The sequence below is a fragment of the Amblyomma mixtum genome, chromosome 1 (assembly GCF_055824585.1).
Source record: "Amblyomma mixtum isolate Tamu chromosome 1, ASM5582458v1, whole genome shotgun sequence".
Classification (NCBI taxonomy): Eukaryota; Metazoa; Arthropoda; class Arachnida; order Ixodida; family Ixodidae; genus Amblyomma; species Amblyomma mixtum.
In genome coordinates, this window is record NC_143012.1 from 135300575 (window position 1) to 135323174 (window position 22600).

The 22600-nt window shown below is 45.9% G+C and overlaps 1 protein-coding gene across 1 annotated transcript in view; it reads right to left on the minus strand.

Moving 5' to 3' along the window:
* T3dh (Type III alcohol dehydrogenase) overlaps nt 1-21869 on the minus strand; it is a 55467-nt gene extending 33598 nt beyond the window's left edge. Inside the window, exons 1-5 of the mRNA XM_089556721.1 lie at nt 21507-21869; nt 21067-21107; nt 11783-11898; nt 4393-4547; nt 1775-1971 (exon numbers count right to left, since the gene is read on the minus strand). Of these exons, the coding sequence (XP_089412847.1) occupies nt 1775-1971; nt 4393-4547; nt 11783-11898; nt 21067-21107; nt 21507-21559 (562 nt within the window). The 5' untranslated portion in view covers nt 21560-21869. The remainder of the gene's footprint in view (nt 1-1774; nt 1972-4392; nt 4548-11782; nt 11899-21066; nt 21108-21506) is intronic.
* Between the last annotated feature and the right edge of the window lie 731 nt (nt 21870-22600).

Sequence of the window (22600 nt, forward strand, 5' to 3'; positions counted from 1 at the left end):
AGCCTGAATATACCGTATTTACTCGCATAATAGGCGCACTTTTTTTCCAGAAAATCTGGCTCAAAGTTAGGGGTGCGCCTATTACGCGGGGTAAAATTTCCGGAAATTTTTCGACTCGCAAAATTCAACATACCGCATAAACGCACCCGTGTATGGGCCGCATCCTGTTTTCTCGAAGGAAATAATTTAAAAAAATATCCGTGTAAGGGCTGCACCCAAACTTTCCACGATCCACGCGGGAATGGCCTTCGAAATGCACGCGCTGTGGCCTCCGCGATCGGCTCCGGCTGTGAGCAACGTGCGCTTGGTCGCGGAGGCCACACACACGCACAGGAGCTTCTAGGTGCCGCCCACGGATAGCGCCCAAGGTCAAGCTTATCATCATCATCAACTTTTTCGTCCACTGCGAGCAGCCGCGAGCTTTCGCTATCCATATCGACATCAGCATCACCAGCTGCAGTTTTTTTATGGCTGTCAAAGGGCCGGTTTCTGTCGTGTTAGTTCATCGTAGTTGTGGCTTTCTCGCGCTGTCGCTGAGCGTTGCTACTTTAGCACGACGGACAAGCGCCTTAATAGCTACATGGCTGGGAGTTAAATCTCGAACACGGCAAGCATGCGGCAGGCCGGAAATTCGATGTGGACGAGAAGTGCGGCAGTTGCGACTGCGCCGTGCCTAAATTTTCGTATGCGACTCGTATCGCCGCGGTTTTCGGGGTCCTAAGTCGGGAAGGTTTCCGGCTGACGAAGCTTTCCAAATAGACGTTTAAAGTGAGCATCCCTGAAAACTGTGTGTGGCTGTTCCACGCAATGTCGTTGTGCGTGCTGTGGGTCAGCAGCATCTGTGACGGCAGCAGCACTAGTGAGGACTAGTAGTAAGTTAAGCAAGAACTTTGTTAAAATAAAGATTGCGGGGGTGGGGAGGCGTCGGCTTGCAATCGTGGAAATACAGTACTGATCACAGTGCCAAGTTCGGGGTGCGCCTATTATGCGCGGAAATAAAAAAATTTGATTTTTCGCGACCGAACTGGGGGTGCGCCTATTATGCGAGTGCGCCTATTACGCGAGTAAATACGTACTACTTAGGTGAATAGTTTCAGTCAAAACAAAAAGTGGTGCCTGAAAGGGTCAAGGTGGAGCGCTTTGGTGTCCCCTTCACTTTTTTTTCAACCAGCAGCTCCCGTAACGGGAGTGTGCCCTCAGGTGGACACACTAACAAGTGCTCCACCCTGGCCAGTTCCACCCATAGGGCTCCCTCAAGCATGGTGGATGGACGACATCACGTAGCAAGCACACAGTGGCTCCCCATCATCATCATCATCATCACCAGCCTGACTACGCCCAGTGCAGGGCAAAGGCCTCTCCCATGTCTCTCCAATTAATCCTGCCCTTCGCCAGCTGCAGCCACCATATCTCTGCAAACTTCTTAATCTCACACGCCCACCTAACTTTCTGCCGCCCCCTGCTACGCTTGCCTTCTCTTGGGATCCACTCCGTTACCCTTAAGGACCAGGAGTTATCTTGCCTCTGCATTACATGCCCTGCCCAGGCCCACTTCTTCCTCTTGATTTCCACTAGGATGTCATTAACCCGCGTTTGTTCCCTCACCCACTCCGCCCTCTTCCGATCTCTTAACGTTACACCTATCATTGTTCTTTCCGTGGCTCGCTGCGTTGTCCTTAACTTAAGCTGAACCCTCTTTGTTAGCCTCCACGTTTCTGCCCCATAGGTGAGTACCGGTAAGATACCGCAGATGACAAGTGACAAAAGCGGTCACCTGCCACCAGGGGCTTGAGGTTGGACGGGATGGGGATGCCCCGGCCTATGGGGGCGTTGACAAAGTCCAGGAAGTCCCGGTCCCGGTTGCACGAGTACAGGTTGGCCGCCTTGCACGTGTCGATGGTGGAGCCACCCCCAACAGCCAGGAAGGCGTCGTACTCCCCGCTACGGGCAAACGCTATCGCCTTCTGGAAGCTGCACGCAGTGCGGGTTGAGGCAAGGTCATCCAATGACAAGGCATTCATTCATTCATCTGTGAAAGCCACAAGAGGACAGGCTGCATCCAACAATGCCCCCTACTCTTGGTGCTCTCCGATTACTCACACATGCAGTGCTACGGTGGGACTCCTTCACATGTTGAATCATGATTGGTTTATTGGTGTTTAACGTCCCAAAACGACCCAGGCTATGAGGGATGCCGTAGTGGAGGGCTCCGGAAATTTCCACCACCTGGGGTCCTTTGACGTGCACTGACATCGCACAGCACACGGGCCGCTAGAATTTCGCCTCCATCGAAATTCAGCTGCCGCGGCCGGGATCGAACCCGTGTTTTTCGGGTCAGCAGCTGAGCATCATAACCAATGAGCCAGCGCCTGCAGACAGGTACTCTACTCTGTCCTGCAGTCATAAAACATTACGATCCTAACACGGATGGGCGATGCCCGCACTGTGGGGTGACCTGTCATATCTTCCGCATGGTGTGGGCATGTACTCAAAATCCCCACCTCCCCCCTTCCCCTACCCCTTCCAGAGAGGCATGGGAGACTGCCCTCCTCATCTGCTCCTCGCTTGAGTCCCAAAGGGCTCTGGTGAAACAGGCGAGAGACGGGGCCTCGTCATGCGGTGTCCCGGACTAGGGACGCCGACCATGTAGCGGGGCCACTCGGTGGCTCCCAAACTCTATTTTATCGAATAAAAGTTTTCACCACCACCACCGCAGCGGGTATATTGAATCATGAGATTTGCTGCATATCAAGGTATGTGCCATGCTGGCGGAAGCAGCCCTTCTCATTGTCTTTGCTCTGCTGTTTTTACGAGTGGTTCAAAAATCACCACCATGTGATAATTAAAAAAAATAAAGAGCAAAATTACACATAGTTTTCTAGCTTTAAGTCTGACTGAGCAGCATGTTCACGAATGGTGCGGAAGCATTTGAAAAGATGTGTGCACCTATCATTAGCAGGATAAATGGTCAATGGGTGTGGTAGGCAAGGAGTGTGGTATGGAACAATAAGACAAATCACGAAGCTGACTGGCTACATTTTTATTCTGCCCATGTCCTCACATTTGCCTCTATTCAAGGCAGAAAATAAATCTGGGTCTTTGCTTTCGTCAGTAGAGTATAAAAACATGGAGCATTCTAAGAGGGCAGGTGGATTACTGCAAAGCATCAGTGTTATAAGCACTGTTGAGTAATGATCAAAAATATCATTTAACTTTTTAAAGAGAGCTTTTTCTTGTACTGCAGGCCACCTATTTTAATTTCTGGTTCCTGCAGGACAGAAATGCATTATGTTTCTTCCAAGTTTGTTTAACATCTGTAATTACCATATGCACTACAATCGCAATTTGCAAGATTCAAAAACTTATTTAAGATATTTCTATATTTTTTAAACGCTGTCAGTACTTTAGGCTCACGACTCTCAGGGATGCAATGCTACAACCCGGCTTTTGTCTTAATCATTTTAAGCAATTTCATCATCACCCAGGGCTAACGTGCCTGCTTCGTTCTTTAAAAGGTTCTTTGTATGGAAAATGTTTTTTATATATTGAATAAAAGTAAATTTTAAGCAAAATAAAATGGCCATATACCTCAGTGAGTGAACAGTGACAAAAAAGGTCATCCCAGTGTGTGACAGCTACTCGCAATTCAACAAAGCACAGTGAAAGAAGCTTGCATCTCATCATCGTGATTTGACATTTCTTGCTATGCACTGTCTAGAAGTGATGGACACCTGGAGCGGATGAAGTGTCCAGCATTTGTTGAACGGATTCGAAGCAACGTGGGATCTGTTCCTCAGCGAAGTGGTAACTGATGCTAGAAGGGGCTCCCTCATATAAGATCTGTTATAAAAGGCTTATAAAGGGGGGCCCCTTTCATAAGCATGACGAGAGGGCATGCTAGCTGCTGCCCAATAAAGAACTTCGTGGACTTCTCACTGCCTCTAGCTTACTAAGTTAAGGACAACGCAGTGAGCTCTGGAAAGAAAAATGATAGCTGTAACGTTAAGAGATCGGAAGAGGGTGGAGTGGGTGAGGGAACAAACACGGGTTAATGACATCCTAGTCGAAATCAAGCGGAAGAAATGGGCTTGGGCAGGGCATGTAATGCGAAGGCAGGATAACCGCTGGTCCTTAAGGGTAACGGAGTGGATTCCAAGAGAAGGCAAGCGTAGCAGGGGGCGGCAGAAAGTTAGGTGGGCGGATGGGACTAAGAAGTTTGCGGGGATATGGTGGCCGCAACTGGCAAAGGACAGGGTTACTTGGAGTGACATAGGAGAGGCCTTTGCCCTGCAGTGGGCGTAGTCAGGCTGTTGATGATGATGACAACGAATGAACACCCCGTCTCTCACGATGTTGCTGGAGTTTCTGCATGCATGTGCCATCTGCCCTCACCTCTCGTCGGTGGGCTCGATGCAGACCTCGCTGAAGAGGCTGTAGTTCACGTTGTGCCTGTGCAGGGAGTCCAGGGTGTCCCGCACGGGGGGCAGGCTCACCAGGTTTGGGTCAGTCATGAGGCACACATTCTTGGCACCCAGGTTGTTCATGTCCTGCGTCATCCATGCACCAGTTTCATGGCCGCATTCCATTCATTCATTCCCAAATACTAAAGGCAGGTAAGGCAGTTGACAACACTCAGAAGTGTCACCATCTGTGCCCTCAACAACCAGATCAGGTAGGTGGTTCCGTTGCTGAAACGAGTAAGGGAAGACTTTTGAGAATGTTTAGTTCTGGCAAAATGTGGCTGCCTTACTTTATTTCATTTATTTATTCATTATTTTATTTACATATACCGCAGCCCCCATCTTTGTTTTTCTTTCTGGCCTATGGCAGATGTGGGTGTACAAATATAAGGCATCACTCACCCCCATTACAACACCAAAAAGCAAAAACAGCCAAGTACCGCATGCACGCAACACCAGTCCCGCACGCAGACATTCATAAAACACACGAACTACCTTCAATGCAGTCAAGAAGCTTATTCAGTGGAAGTGCGTGGGTGCTGCCAGAAAGGGAGTTAGTTCCAATCAGCTATTGTTCAAGGAAAAAAACTATTTAAATGCAGTGCATAATAATGAGAATTAATAATGCAATGCAAAAACTAAAGAATCAGTGTGGCGACATTCTGATGGCCGAGTTAAATTTACTGATAAAAGTGCGGAACAGAGAGAAAAATTATGGTCATATCTCTGAACTGCTTGCCTCTGCATAGCCTAAAGTTTCCTGACTTCAGCTGCATAGATCGGGCTCCAGACCCCAGACGCATATTCAAGAAGCGGTCGGACTACAGATTTGTACACAAGAAGTTTTTTTATTCTTTAGGGGCCTGGGACAATCTACAACGTAGACACCCAAGTTTTTTCAAGGCTTTACCACGGATTGAATCGATGTGCTCAGACATGACATGTTAATCATAGAAGTTACTCCAAGGTACTTGAAATCAGAAACGCTGTTTAGTAATGACCCGTTGAAAGTGCAATTGATAACTGTAAGAGACTGTTTGTTGGTGAAAGTGAGGACAACAGTTTTTTGGAAGTTTAAACTCATCTGCCACTTGTCGCATCTAGCACAGAACTTTGAGAAAGAGGCAATAAGGCGGGTGTGGTCCTGATGGTTATTAATGGGACAATACAAGACCCAATCATCGGCACACAGGTGAATCTGAGATGTAATGTTGCATGGAAGGTCGTTTAGTATATAAAGCAAAAAGAGTACCGGGCCAATAACATAGCCTTGGGGATCTCCAGAAGTTACATCGGTCACAGAGCACTCGGTGTTATTAAAGGAAATGAACTGTGAACGTTTAGCGAGGAAACTAGAAATCCAATTTGTCCAACTAGGCGAGTACTATTTAGAATAGATTCTACTCTTTTTAGAAGTTTGCAGTGACGTACTGTGTCAAATGCTTTAGACAGATCTATAAATATGGCATCAACTTGACCACAGAGATGTAGGCCTCGAGAGATGTCATGAGTGAACTCTAGCAGTTATGTTATTGTGTTATGCTAAATCCTTGCCTGAAACCATGTTGAACATTGAATAATACGTTATCAGATTCAAGAAATTCCATTTAGAGCTTATGTATAATGCTAGTGAGATAGGCCTGTAATTACACAAGTTATGCTTACCACCGAGCTTAAGTATGGGTAGTACCTTAGCTAACTTCCAAAATGAGGGGACTATAGAAGACGACAACGATTTTTGAAAAATAACAGTACGCTAGCAGGGCATCCATAACAAGAACGAATTAGGAAAGAGTTCGATGTACCTAATAAGGGCTTATAGCTTTTTTTTGTGTCCAAGCTCAATATTAGATTTAACACCCCATCTAGTACGATTGTGATTCATTTATGGGATTAGAAAGCACAGCTAAGTCAAAACATGGAACCTTGCAATTGTCCACAGCAAAAACAGACTGAAAGTAAAGGCCATGGCAACATTTAGGGGATTGCGGTTTAGGACACCATCAATTGTAAAGGAATTCTGGAATGAGCTAGTGGGTAAAATTTACTGCCAAAACCTATGTGGATTTGTCGTGAGTAATTACTGCAGTTCTACGCGATAAAAGAGATCCTTTGCCAAGTTAGTCTTTCTTTTTTTTTCGTCTTCATGGTGCTTGTGTTTTGTTCGTCATGTTCTGCTTTTGTAATCTGTACTACCCTTGTATCACTCCTATCTTGGTCCAGACCGGACTAATAGTATCTCTAATAAAATAAAATAAAATAAAATAAAATAAAGCCATGCATGCACGATTTAGGCTTATGGGGGTGTAACGTACCAATGTGACTCAGGCTATGAGGGACGCCGTAGTGGAGGGCTCCGGAAATTTCGACCACCTGGGGTTCTTTAACGTGCACTGACATCGCACAGTACACGGGCCTCTAGAATTTCGCCTCCATCGAAATATGACCACGGTGGCCTAGACTGAACCCGCATCTTTCGGGTCAGCAGCCGAGAGCCATAACCAATAAGGCAACGTGGCGGCTCTATGCACGATTTAACTAATTTTTCAAAGAAGTTAGTTAGTTAGATCACTGACATCACAATTTGAGAAAAGTGCTGTAAATTCATTGAATGGGTCAGCTAAGATGTCTATTACAGAATTATTTCACCTCCATCGAAATATGACCACGGCGGCCTAGACTGAACCCGCATCTTTTGGGTCAGCAGCCGAGCGCCATAACCAATGAGCCAACGTGGAAATAATTTTTCAAAGAAGTTAGATAGATCACTGACATCACAACTTGGGAAAAGTGCCAATCAGGAAATCAGGAAACGTTGAAATCAGTTAAAAAAATCAGTCGAAATCAGGAAAAGTGGCATATCGAAAACAGTGTTTGCGAACCATATAAGTAAGGGATACTAGATAAGCCTTGTGATCGGAAATACATTCCATTACATCATATGTAAAGCCTTTACCAGCAAGGTCGGCACTAACAAATACTAATTGTCTTATCCGAAAGACAAGGAGAGGTTAGGTGGGCGGATGAGATTGAGAAGTTTGCAGGGATACAGTGGCTGCAGCTGGCAAAGGACAGGGTTAACTGGAGAGACATGGGAGAGGCCTTTGCCCTGCAGTGGGTGTAGTCAGGCTGATGATGATGATGAAACAAGCAATCACCATATGGCAATGGAACTGTAGAAGGCTGTTCGGTAAAAAGCCGGTTCTCCAACAGTACGTTAGAAATGCGACATGTAAACCAGACATCATATTACACCAAGAAACGTTACACACGATGGCATCCTTCTCTGGTTACTAAGAGCTTTTCGCCAAGGCAGAAGGCATGGGTTTGTCCACCCTGATAGGCAAGAAGATGGCGACCATTGTCCACGAACTGAAGGGAGTCAAGATTGAGCACCTTTTCATCGAGCTAATACCGAACAAATCTAGGAAAGAAAGTGTACCTCATAAACGCGTGATTTTTCTAGGTGAATTTTTCTAGCAGTACAACCTACACACTAGCTCACGGAATAAAACAGGATCATTTAACGGCGCAATGGAATCAGGAAGATCATTTCAAAGTGATATGAGGCGGGGCAGTGTCGATGAATCAAAAGCCTTAGTGAGTCCAAAGATGTGTGAAAAACTTACATGGAGATGCAACCATGCTCAAAGGAGTGCAAAGTGGCAGGGGCAAAGGACTATCTGTATACACATAGTACTTGTGCAGCAAGCATAGGAGCGAAACTGAGCGGCAGTTTTCTAGAGGCTGGAGATCGCTTTATTTCTTTCAAATTTTTTTTCATTTACCCAGTGAAAGCTCCGTCCTAGGTGAGAGTGGTCTCCTTAAGATTAGAATGCAGTACCCTACCGACACAGGACAACTTCCATTTGTCCTCAGTGGCCTTTTAAAGTGCAGCACCATCTTGTAGCTCCCTGCAGTGGCACGCGTGAAAAGAACGAAGAAGTAAGGTGGAAAGTTGGGCGAGTTGAATCTTATTCATGATGAAGTTTAGCGCCAAAAACGAGGACAAAGTAGGAGTGAAGACACAACACGAGCGCTTTTTCGCAACTAAAACTTTAATGGAAGAACACATAACATATATACCCATCTCGTGAAGTAAATCAAAAAGTAAATCATATACCACACCCGTTTTGCACGGGTGTGGTATATGAACTGCCCGTCTCCTGTGGCAAGACCTACATAGGTCAGACAGGGCGTTGTGTAAACGTGCGGCTAAAAGAACACGAGAAATCGCTCTCTGGGTCGAAGTCCTCGCATTTGGTTGACCATTGCCAAGAATGTAAGGAGTGCAAGCCGGATTGTGTGCCGGAATGTGGCCCAGTGTGCAAGAAAAAATGCAATCCACTTTATGCGCAGGCTGAAATTCTGTCACATCATAGAGAACGCCTCCAGCGCGAAATTACCGAGGCTTTTTATATTTCGCGACAGGGAAATTCATGCATAAGCGCACCGTCCATTTCGTTAACAGAAAAAGAGCTGGCATACCTGGATCACACGTGGAATTAATATCTTTTCCTTTCCCCCTTTTTTGGTTTTTTTTTTTGGTTTTTTGGTTTCGCCTTCGTGATTGTGATTGTGACCATGAAGTTTCCTGTTTTTGCACCCTTTATGTACCTTTTGCACCCTCAGCACTCTTCAGATGTATCGCCCTCTAAGGTTTATCTTGACCATATCATGTATGTTTCTTCTTTTTGATTTACTTCACGAGATGGGTATATATGTTATGTGTTCTTCCATTAAAGTTTTAGTTGCGAAAAAGCGCTCGTGTTGTGTCTTCACTCCTACTTTGTCCTCGTTTTTGGCGCTAAACTTCATCATGAACGAAGAACCTTGAGCGCGAGCCGAAGGGATCAGGTTAGGCGCCCGGCTCGAACGGCAGCCATCACCTTCAGCTCTGCAAGGCTTGCAGAAACTGCCTTCGTCCATGGAACGGCATTAGCTCAGATAAATGTGGCCGCACCATATCTGGTACCACACTGCGCCACAAAAGCTTACTTCGATATATCTGTCGCAAAAGCTCTCTCAAATGGTCAAAACATTCCTAGACAAGGTGTCTCACTAAAGGTCAACGTGATAGTGAGGCAGTAACGGCAGCCTCGGTTAGTGGAACCAACAAGCATTGAAGAAGTGGAGTGTTGGATGCAATCCACTTGCTCAATGTTTCTAGCATGGTATCGACCGCATACTGCAGAGGCACACAGAGGATGTCTTTCTTTGGGTGATATCATAGGGTGCCCAATACAATAGTGAATGTAATCAGAATGCTAATAAGAGAGGCAGTGGCACACAGCAATGGGACATCCCGCCAGTAACGAAAGAGGAAATAAAGAAAGCCTCTGGAGCAATGCAAAGGGGGAAAGAAGCTGGTGAGGATCAGGCAACAGGAGATATTGTTGAAGCACGGAGGAGAGATTGCGCTAGAAAAACTAGCCATCTTGTATGTGCAATGCATTATGCCCTCGAGCGTACCAGAAGCTTGGAAGAATGCCAATATCCTAAGGGGGGACGACGGTCTTAAAACTGACCTTTTTATATATGGTTAGAACCTCATGAAATTTTGCACACAGATGTGTTTTTCTCTACTGATTTCAAAAATGTAGTCATAAATGAGCTGGTATTCTTAGATCAAAAGTTACCTTAAATTCTAGGGTGTAATTAGGTAATTTCCTATGCAGATTTAATGAACTTTCTCACAGCATTTGGTTATCTTAATTATATGAATCAATAGCCAGCAAATTCCCATACCCGATGACATTCTTACTTTTTTGTTTAGGCCATATGTAAATAGCAATTTACAATTAGCTTAACGAGTTGCAGTGTAAATTACTGCAACCTTTTACTCTCGACATAGTATATCAGGATGACATGCCTTTAGAGAAAAACGAAGAATGTCACCAGGCATGGGAACTCTGTGGCTATCAATTCATGTAATTAAAAGCAACAAAATGCAATGAGAAAGTTCAATAAGGCTGCGTAAGAAATTACCGAATCACATTCTAGACTTTGTAAGATTTAAGACCACCAGCTCACTTATGATTACATATTTGGAATCAGAAGAGAAAAACACACCTGTATGCAAAATTTCGCGAGATTCTAGCCATAAATAAAAAAGTAAGTTTTAAGACCCTCGTCCCCCCTTAATTCATTAGAAAGGAGACGTCAAGGACTTGAAGAATTACAGAACGATCAACTTACTGTCCATTGCCTACAAGGTATTTACAAAGGCAAAATAGCTAATAGAATCAGGACAACCTCAGACCTTAGTCAACCGAATGATCAGGCAAGCTTTCGTAAAGGACACTCGACAGCAGACCATATTCACACTACAATCAGGTGATAGAGAAATGCGCAGACTATAACCAGCCCCTATATAAAGCCTTCAATGATTACGAGAAAGCATTCAACTAAGTGGAAACCTGTCATGCAGGTATTGCACGTATTGCGGAACCAGGGTTGCGGAGTCATGCAGGTATTGCGGAACCAGGGTGTAGAAGAACTGTAGGTGAAAATACTGGAAGATGTTTATAATGACTGCATAGCTACCATACTCCTCCATAAAGTCAGCAATAAAATTCCACAGCTGGGAATAAGAGTTAATGAAGAATACCTAAGTAATTTGCAATTCACTGATGACATTGCCTTGCTAAGCCACTCAGGACAAGAACTGCAGAGCATGATCAATGAGTTAGACAGGCAGAGCAGAATGGTGGGGCTAAAAATTAACATGCAGAAAACCAAAGTAATGTTCAGCAGTCTAGCAAGAGAACAGAAGTTCGCAATTGGTAGCGAGGTGCTGGAAGTAGTAAGAGAATATGTTTATTTAGGGCAGGTAAAGACTGCTGATCCGAATCATGAGAGGGAAATAACAAGAAGAATAAGAATGGGGTGGAGCGCATATGGCAGGTTCTCTCAGATCATGAATGGCAGATTACAAATATCCCTCCACAGAAAAGTATACAATGGCTGTATCTTACCGGTACTCACCTATGGGGCAGAAACGTGGAGGCTAACAAAGAGGGTTCAGCTTAAGTTAAGGACAACACAGCGAGCTATGGAAAGAAAAATTATAGGTGTAACGTTAAGAGAACAAATGCTGAAAGGTGGTACACGGCAAAAGTATGGCTACTGGCACGTGGCACTTAAGCACAAAATAAGCAGAGATGTAAAAAAACAAACAAAAAAACAAGATATTTCCCATCTCGCCTTGGTGGCATGAGCAGTTGGGAAGGAGTGCGTCTGTGCTTCTGGGAAGCCTTGAACAACTAGTCACATTTTGGAGTAAAGAAGCAAAACTCCCTGGAGGGGGAAGAGGCACCCACCATGCCAACTTCCCGAGTCACGCCGGGTCCGTAGCGGATGTTGGAGCAGGCCATCTCGAACGCATAGTCACTCTTGGGCAGGTCCACCTGGTGGTCATGGTGGCTGTCTCGAACACCTGCATAGCAACAACAGCCAGGAGAAGAAGAGGGCTTGGGGGAGGAGTGCACGCAAAGATGCTCTACACTGGCAGGCACAATGACAGTGCAGAGTCCTTGCAGGCCATTCACAGGAGGTTCACAGATGCACCGTCACCGACAGCGTTCGCACAAAGTAGCGGTCAAAACTGCACTTTGTTTATCTGACACGATGGATATTCCCCTCTGCTCCCATTAAGATGTAAATTCTGTGTAATTAGCACACTAGTGTGCAGTTCATTTGCTTAGACATGAACTTGTGCAATCAGTTTCTTGTTGTCCAGATGCTTTTAGTTGTTCTGTTTATGCATCAATGAGAAAAGGTCACATTACAGTATGTACTTCAAGATTTCTTGTAGTGCATTTTGCTCTACAGCTACCATCAAAGATAAAAGACTCAACTACAGCTCCACTACGGAGGTCAACATTGAACACCCGCACATCTGTGCCTCAAAGACTCCCATCCCTGCCTCACACTGCACGCACCAGACTGCTGCTCCAGAGTTGGTAGCAATATTTGCCCACTTTAACAAAACTTCGTGCTGGGCTAGTTGGTAGGACATAGTTGAAACTTGGTTCAGTGCAAAAGACGAACACAGAGAAAGGAACTGGTCCGTGTACGTCGTTTCCTTTCGCTGTGTTCGTCTTTTGCGCTGAACCAAGTTTCAACAATTTGCCCACTGCCCATCATTTAAAAATTTGTTCCCCAAAACAGTGAAATCCTTTTCATCTGGGACTCATAAAGCCTTACTGCACACACTACACTCAACCAGAACAGCTTACAGGTATCTGTACATCCTACGCTCCTCGTAAAAAAAAAAAAAAAAAAACATCCAGCAACATTGCCTTGATCAAGCTATCAGCAGGCACACTTGCAAAGAAGTTATGACCAAAGAACAGAATTATCATTCAATTCTCCCCAAGTTAGCAGCAGTATTCAGCACACTGGTCTGACAAGCAACACATGGGAAGAGTCGGGAAAAGTTCTGCATTGCTTTCAATTAGGGGCGTGCGAATATTCGAAATTTTCGAATATAATTCGAATATTATATTTTTAGTATTCGTATTCGATTCGAAATCCAAGTATTCGTGCACTTTCGAATATTCGACCCGACGCGCATATACGTACCCAGCCGAATATTCTATTGCAAGCACCGGCGTTCATTTCGGTCCGCAAGTCCTATCAACAGATTCATAACAATATGGCGGTGCCCAGAGCAACGCGTAACATTGGGCCATGCAGTAGCTGACTATGCTGGTGAGCTTCTTTGTGGCTATACCTGCGAAGCTGGTATAGTCAGAGCTGTGCACGAAATACCTCGCAATACGTGCCAGTTCAGTGCGAAGTGAGAGGGCATTTTTGTGGCTGGAGAAGTCGCTTCAGCTAGAAGGGAACTACTTCTGCCTGACCATGTGGAGCAGCCGGTTTTTTTTTCACGACAACCTTTTATGTTCATCCCAGCAACGCGCTTTTGTGCTTATGGCAAGCTAACCTTAATCAATGCTGTGTATTGGCCATCTTCTCTGATATTTCCACTCTTCTAAGAATAACGTTCGATGCTTTGATACTTTTTGTGCAGCCATACACATCTTTTGTGTTCATTGCATCACTGATAGTTGAACTGTGATGTTCTTGGGGGCTCAAATAATGTTTTGTAGCGGTTAAATGCGTCTGTCCTTGATGATTCGATATTTGGAACAAAGTATTTGTATTCGATTCGTATTAGAAAAATTTGATATTCGCACACCCCTACTTTCAATACAGTGAGTAAGGTATAGACAAAGCATTTCTGTTCTTTAGTGTGCTTAGAAGAAACAAGAACTCAAACTCTTTTACTCTTATAAAGACCTAGTAAAAAAAAAAAAACACATCATCATTATCTAGCTTACATCTAGCCCACGATTCAATAGTCTGATGGAAACCCAAGTGGCTGCTAAGAATAATGATGGCAGAAACACACCATGTGCCAGGCACTCGTCAGAATTTCAAATATGTTTTGGCTCCACTGAGTAAACAAGTGGTTCGCACTTTGAGTATTTATTCTAAAGTTACTCCAGACAGCATGTAGTTGTCATTCAGTTGTTAAGCCACGTTCGACTCTTTGTACCGCAGCACACTAGGCCCTCTGGCCCTTCACTGTCTCCCAAAGTTCACACAATTTAATCTTCATTCCACTGGTGATGTCATCTAACCATCTCATCCTCTGCCGTCCCCTTCTCCTTGTACCCACAGTCTTTCCCAGCATCAGGGTCTTTCCCAGTGACTTCTCTCTTGCATTAGGTGGCCAAAGTCTCTGAGCTTTAACTTCAGGACTTGGCCTTCCAATGAGAAGTCAGGGTTGACGATCGCTGGTAATGGCTGATTTGACCTTCTTGCAGTCCAAGGAATCTCGAGAGACTTCTCCAGCACCACAGTTCAAAAGCATCAATTCTTTGGCACTCAGCCGTCTTTGCTATCTAACTCTTACAGCTAAACATTACCACTGGTAAAACTATAGCATGAATTATGCGGATCTCTGTTGGCAAGGTGATGTCTCTGCGTTTTAACACACTGTCAAGGTTTGCCATAGCTTTCCCACCAAGCAGCAAGCAACTTTTAACTTCGTAGCTGCAGTCACCATCTGCGTTAGGGAGTCCAAGAAAATAAAATCTATTCCTTCCCCTTCTATTTGCTAGGAAGCACTGGGGCCGCCGTCTTTTAGTGTGCTAGCACTAACACTTCCTTCCGGTCTAAAAAAAATCAGTTGCATGTTTGTCTGCAGCCAGCTAGACCTGCAGAGAGAGAAAAACGTTAAATGCACAAATTGGTTGGCCGGACCCTCATTCCAGGAGCCCATAGGCTTTTGCCGCTGCTCTTGTCCGCTTCACCAGCGGAAGTTGGTCTTCCGAATTTGAGCTGAACAGCACCGCCTCATTTGTTGGGTTACTGATTCCTTGTATAGCCGGGTTTTCCTGGCATGTCCATACCACACGGTAAAAGTTAGCTGCTTCACCGCAGAAGGCACAATGCGGATCGTACGAATTTGGAAACATATAGCTGAATTTGACAGGATTTATATAAGTTTTCGATTGCAATTCCCTTAAAATGACCCCTTGCTCCCTGTTTAATTTTTGTGCGGTTTGGCGTATACTTTCCTCATTAAAAGTCAAATGTTGGAGTAAATCCCTATAGCTTAATAGTGGTTCATAACAATTATGCTCCTGCGAATGTTGGGGCGCGCGGTCAGCGGTGTGAGTGCCTTCATTTCCACCATTTGCAGAGCATCCTGATTCCATATGACTGTGGATTTAAAGTCTGTATATCTTCTTTAGTTCTGAGTATTCTGTCTACGAATTTACCAATCCTTAATCTTGTATTGTTACGACATGCAGTCTGGGAGTCCATAATTACGTAAACACGAGACCTTGCTGGAAACCGTCCTCAAAGCTATCGCTGCTTCCTCAGCCTGGGCGATTCACTGGCATTGAATTGGTGCCCCATTAACGAATTTCCCTTGCGCATCCGTGCATGCCATGGTTGATATCCCGTTGACCGATCCTGCCGCGTCCATGTAAATTGCCTCTTCCATTGTGCCCCACGTTCTTCTGATGGTGTTCACACTAGCCTGTCTTCTTTTCTCATGATATTCAGGGTGTATATTTCTCGGAATGGGCTGTACCTCGATCTTGCTTCTAAGCTGATCTCCCAAGTCCATAGACCAAATTCATGGGAGCCCTATTCCAGCGAGTACGTCCTTTACTGTCCTGCTTTCTGATAGCCGTATCCTCTGCGATATCGAATGCCCTGCAATAATTTCGTCTAAATTATTGTGAATGCCCCTGTGTAGTAATCTCTCTGTTCCTGTGTTGACCGGGAAACCAAGTGCTCTTTCATATTATGACATCCAAATTGTTCTTCTCAGTTTTCTTCCATTTCATATGGTGCTATGTAAGCGATCCTGCTCCCAATAAAAGGTTTTGGTTTTGGTTTATGGGGTTTAACGTCCCAAAGCGACTAAGGCTATGAGAGACGCCGTAGTGGAGGGCTCTGGAAATTTCGACCACCCGGGGTTCTTTAAGTGCACTGACATCGCACAGTACACGGGCCTCTAGGATTTCTCCTCCAAAAAAATTCTAGCCGCCGCGGCCGGGATCAAACCCGCGTCTTTTGGGTCAGCAGCCGAGCACCATAGCCACTGAGCCACCGCGACGGCTCACAATAAAAGCCTGTATTAACTTTATGGTTTCTTTTTCTTTAAGTCTATGCTTGTGGTTTGATAACCTACTAATCATTCTCGCCACTTGTTCAGTTGTTGCCTGCTATCCCCAAATCACTTCTGCGTTGTTGCCCTTCGCGTCTATTAACAGACCTAAGAATTTCGCAAGTGGCACATCTTGAATTTGCGCTCCCCCCCCCAAATATTGTAACAGGGTCAGAGTATCCTTTCTTCATAAATATTAGTAACTCAGATTTGTTGGGTGCGTATTTTAGTCCACAGTTATTAGCGTATTGTCCCGTTCGGTTCGAATTGTAGCCCCGTGCCCCATATACAGGTTCCTCAGGAGACAGGTCAGGTGGCCTGGTACCCCCATGTCTTGAAGAGTCTTCCAGTTTGCTGCGACCTACACAATTAAGGCTTTAGCATAGTGAGTGAAGCAGAAGTAAGTGTTTTTCTGGAACTCTCCTGCTGTCAACATGATGTAGCAAAGGTTGCCAGTCTGATTTCTAGTTCCTCTGCGCTTGTGAAACCAAGCCTGCACTTCTGATAGTTCTCGCTTCGCATAGTACTGAAGACTAGGTAAAATGTTTAACGACACCCCGGACCAGGACGAATTTTTCTTTATCTACAAAGTTTGTGAGAAAGCTGTTTACCTTTCCTTTGTGGCCGTATGGCTGCGCTCAGGTGGATGTCAATGAGTAATTACTCCCTTATTACTGAAGCCTAGGTTGCAGGATTTTGAGCACCATCTTGCTAGCATGTGATATGAGCACAGTCGCATATAGTTTGAACATTCTTTGGCACTGCCATTCTTTGGAATTGGGATGTAAACTGACCTCTTCCAATTCTGTGGGGACTGCTGAGCTTTCCAGCTTTGTTGGTGTATCATTTCTCGAGAAAATGATCTTGAGGAAGATGATCTGAGGAAGATCTAACTGAGGAAGATGATCTTAATGTTAAAAAATTAACGAAACTCTCACAGCTATCATTACGGAGCGTGCTGTAGCATTACGCTGTAGGATGGTTTGACAGGATACCCGCAATCTATCTCAGGAGATGAAAGATCTGATTAGGAAATGCCAGAGCATGAGGGCATCTAAACCTACAGAGATAATAAACTAGCAGAGCAATCAAAATGAATAAATAAGCCCAAGGTAGCCGACATAAGGAAGTTCAATATGGAGAGAGCATGCTCTAAAGAACGGATGTAGCCTAACAGTGATGAGCAGGAAACTAGGCATAAGTAAAAACCAGATATAAGCATCAAGAAACAAAGAGGGCAATGTCACTAGCAATATAGATAAGATAGTTAAAATGGCCGAAAAGTTCTACCCAAACCTGTAGAGTAGCCAATGTAATGTAAGAGAGGCATTGTTAGTAAGAGGTTGGTGATCTTCTTGGGTTCTTTAGCCGCTCCAGGTGGCCGGCAGTTCAAGTCTGCCGGCGACCTCCTGCGCTCTTGCCGTGGCCCTGGACTGAACGTCCGGGTCCGGGCTGGCGAGAACAGCTTTCCATTTTTCAAACGTGGGAGATTAGACTAGATCTGCCGGAGACGGATCCTCTGTGCAGTCCCAGATCATGTGGTCTAAGGTGGCAGGCTCGCCGCACAGCTGACAGTAAGAATTTACCAAATCGGGAAAGATATTGGAATACGTCCAAGGGTTTGGCTGCAACCACATTTGCAGCCGCCTCTACGTGGTAGCCTGTTCGCGGCTTAGCAAAACATGCGGAGGAGGCAGGCTCGCTCTAAGCTCCCTGTAATAATTTGTTATGGCACGATATGTAATTAGCATCTCACTCCTTGGGACATCAGGGCCTGAGACTCCCTCACCGGCTTGGCTGACAAAAGCTCGAGCATACTGGTGAGTGGCCTCATTCCCTGAAACACCTGCGTGGGCTGGGACCCACACCAGATCCACTTCTTTCATGTAGTTGGGCATCGTACGAAGAATTATGTAAGCAGTGGGTTAGAAAAGTGGAGGCTAACGAAAACGGTTCAGCTTAAATTATTGGCAACGCAGTGAGCTATGGAAAAAAAAATTAGAGGAGCAACGTGAAGAGATTGGAACAGGGCAGAGTGGGTGATGGAACAAACGCAGATTGATGACATCCTAGCTGAAATCAAGAAGAAATGGGCTTGGGCAGGGCATGTAATGTGAAAGCAAGATAACTGCTGGTCCTTAAGGGGATCATGAAATGTTTTCCAAAAATTTTGACTGACTTGTGTGTTTGGAATTCCGACTCTTCGTTCTATGTATACCTTGGTTTGTTTCATCGTCCGGGTTGACTGAATTTCGAAAAACACAACATTTAGGTTTCCCAGCATGCGTAACCCTCCATTCTGTAGCAAATGTCATCTTAAGCAGCTAATCAGATACTTCTGTCGTCAACACAACATAGTCTGTTGACCCATAATTGACCGGGGTCAAAGCACCATATGGTCACGAATGTGGTGTCAAAATGACGTCACACACACAAGCCACCCTAAAGCCAATGCAAGCCAACCCGACAGGGTCGAGTTAGAAAACAGAGGAGGCTGTGCTGAGTTGTCGAGTTGTGGGGTCGAAAACCGGTTACTGGGTCCATGTAAACATGCGCTGAGTCGGGAATCGGCAGGTCGGGTTCGGTCAACTCCGCCGCAAGGGGCAGATTGACTCCGCTCAACCCTGCCCTGATGTGCTTGTAAACTCTGTAGAGTCGAAGAGTCGGGATGGCTGGGCAGGAGAGGATAAATGTGAACCTGTTTTTCGCTTGCGCCATTGCACCTCCAAGACAGCAATGGCGTGCCGCAGTCTTGGAGGCTGCCACTGCTCGCTTGGTGTCACTTGCACGCTTGGTGTCACTGCCGTTGAACCAGTCTCGACTTGCTAAAATCGAGTTCATGTGAACACGCAGTCAGAGAGTTGGGTAGACCTTGCTCAGCCCAGCCCTCGGCTCATGTGAACAGGGCTAGGGTGGTTGACTTGCAGCACCCTCCGTAAATTACACCTAATCCTCTTTCACGCTTAGGGAAAGCATTTTATTCAGGGGAGAACAGAAGCAAGAGTAGTTATACAAGTTGTGCAGTCGCACCTCGCAGGGCACACCACGAGAGTTGACTCGCTAGGATCGAGTTCATGCAAACAGAGAGTAGTCGAGTTGGGATGAACTTGCTCAGCTTGACCTGAACCAAACCAGCCCTGTTGGATTCAGGCTAGAACCACGGATACTCTGGCCACGGAGGATGGAGAAGCAGAGCCAAAACCGAAACCAATCACACGTCAATGACAGATCCATGACCATGTGCTGTACCTAAATAAAGTAGAGTTGTGTGTTCAACTAATTGACATTTTTTTTTACTTCCTAACTTTGGTATATATCTATTATTTTAGGGCAAACGAAAGTTAAAGATATGTGTATGTTTTTTAAAGTCTTAAGATGACACAGTCAATGACGTAGCTGGCCGATGGCATGGCATGGTTGTTTTACGAGTGCAAAAAAGCAGAGATTTCAAAGGGGTTTTATTAAATGCAGCCTCAATATTGCGCGGAAATATTTCAGAATTGGCATGTCTAATGTGTATTGAAGCATGAAAATTACAAGTGCACACCTTCATGTTCTTTTCACAACCCCTTTGTGGGGAACAGAGTGGCTTCGAAGAGAAGGCAAGCATTGTGAAGGGCGGCAGAAAGCTAGGTGGGCGGAGGGGATTAAGAAGTCTGTGGGGATACAGTGGCCATAGATGGCAAAGGACAGAATTTACTGGTGAGATATGGGAGAGGCCTTTTCCCTGCAGTGGGCATAGTCAGGCTGATGATGATGATGGGGTCTTTAATGTGCGAGGGCTCAGGAATAATTTTGACCGCCTGGGGATCTTTAATGTGCACTGACCTCCACTAGGGCGCTTCTTTCACTCCCACCTTCCTCTCTTCCCTTGCAGTGCGGGTGAGGTGTCCACTCAGAATTGAGACCGTTACTGCACGCACCTTTCATTTTTTCAGAAACAAATTTAACTTATTGAGGAAGGTAGACATTTCCAAGATTCCCACGCCTACCCTTATTTCACAATATTGCTCTCATCAATACAACTAGATTTGCCTCGAATTGGAATTTTTTGTTGCCACTAATACCGACTAACTATATGAAAAGTTGACTGCTAATTTCACAGCTTTATAGTTGTGAAAAATCAGGACATATGTTAAACAATCACCTTCATTAAGCACTTTCAAATTTTGCTGTGTGATGCCGCTTACATATGTAAATTCTTTTGTGCCGATTGAAAGGAGTCTTGTCTACTACTTGGAGCTTTGGGACCTCCTCCTGCATTACACATTTTGTAAGTCGCAATCACTTGATCAAAATGTTGAAAAGCAAGCATCCAGAGATTTAATGCTTGCCTTGCAAATAAGTTTGCATGCGGTTCAGTAAGCACCAAGCCCAAGAAACCAATAGCCCTGCCCAATCAGTCATCATCCTGTGCTCCTGTCTAATTCGATCTCATGTGCCAACTTCTGTATGCATCTTGATAGCAAATGGGCTGAATGGATGAACTCGGTACTAGGGGATCCAATGAGCAGCAAAGATCAGGTGCCTCCTGATCACGTCTACCTGAAGGCTACTCAACGTTATGCTATACTTAGGTGATCATTAGATCCTTGGGCCTCATGGCTGCATACAATGAGTATGTGGATTCTCAGTTTGTACACTTCTGTCTTCCACGTCTCTGGGAAGTGGGTGCCTATGTTGTTACAGCTAGCATTGCCTTCCTAACAAACCATCCCTAAATGAATTTAAATCTGTTAAATGCTTATCGACTCAAAGTAGCACATTTCTTTTTTTTGCACCTGCTGCTGTATGCCAGGCCGACAAAATTCGCGTGACCACAGCAGTCAATGCAGAAATATTTTACAGCAGCACAAAAAAGAAAAGTCCCTGAAGCCCGCCGAGTGGCGCGCCATATCGGTTCCTCACCTTGAACGGCTGAAACCGCTGCGTGAGCTGGACACCGGCATCTGGTCGGGGCGGAAACAAACTTTGATAAGCAGCGCAAAATGGAACGGGAATATTGCAAAACTCTCTAAAGAGGCGGTGAAAGCTGTGACCGAGCTTTTGTGCAGCCGGAAGAGACAGCAGCAGAGAAGCACGTGCGCACCGCCAATGCACAGGATCGCGTGACACGCCAACGTGGCGCGACTGATTTGCCCAGTACGCAGCATTGCAAAAGCAGCCGCGCTGCTAACACGCCCGCTGGCACGCAACCACAGCGAGAGCCAGTGGCGGCTGAGCACCTTAATAACATTTATTTCGATCTCGAAGGGCTGAGATGAGAGGCCAAAGGCACGCAGATCGGGCCGCGAGCTGTCAACACGCGCAAGCCGCACGCAACAGGTGACATTTCAGTGACCACTCACGATGCTCGGGACACCTGCTGCAGCAAGTTGACGACACGAAGAGCATTGGCCATTGAGACAGCAGAAGCCTCGGCGATTACAGAGAAGCACGGTGAGCAGGACCAAGTTTCTCGAAACCACCTCGCAGCACTTGAGCGAAGCGGAACAACTCACAAGGTTGATGCACGCACGACCGCCACACCGCACAACCCAACGAGACACTGCACACCCCTAGAAACAATGTGCACGACAAACCATGCACAAATCAACCACAGACGTCAGGCACGACGCGCACATAGACAGCTGAGCACACGACGGTACGGTTTCTTTTCGGAGCGCAGCCGCAGCGGTCACTCGTTCACGGTGCTCGTTGGCTATGCTCGGAGTCATGGGCTCGGAGTTGGGGGGTTACACGTGACCTTGCAGAGGCGCGCGTGGTTTGAACGGTGCTGACGTATCGGCACCCGGTTGTGGAGAACCACACGTTCCCCGAGGCCAGGAACAATAGGTGTAATCTTTGTGGGCGAGAGGGACACTCGACCACATAATATGGGAATGCCCGTACTCTCTCGGTGAAGGACGGGGGGTAGGAGAGGGGGGGGGGGGGGGTCGTAATATACACCTCCTTCAGGCCGCGACGTCACGATGCGGTGGCGCCGATGCCAGTAGCGACTTTCGCACGGTGGGCAAAACAGGTTCCGCCCGCCCGTGTCTACCACAGTTACGGGGGGTTTTGCGCCGCTGCAACAAGTCCGCGCATTGGAAAAAGTATTATGTATTGACCTGCTGCATCACTTAGGGAACCTCGTCGTAGCATAAAAAGGGAAATAAATGAGCCTTGGTAGGTTTCTCGCAGAAAAATACTCAATATGGGAATGGGCGGCGACGGTAAAGAACGAAGTCTGGGTAGTCTGGGCCCTGATCGACTCTGCCAGTCAATGAACTTCGTAGCATAGTATTCATTGCGCTCGTTCGCCTGAACATCAGCATAGTGGGCATCAAACTGTACGAGGGTAAAAAATAGGATTTAACTGAGCACGTAATTATTACCTCGGGGCGTTTTGGTGCTCATGGGGCACCGGCAGGTGCACTCGCCACCAAGGAGTGCGTTTTTT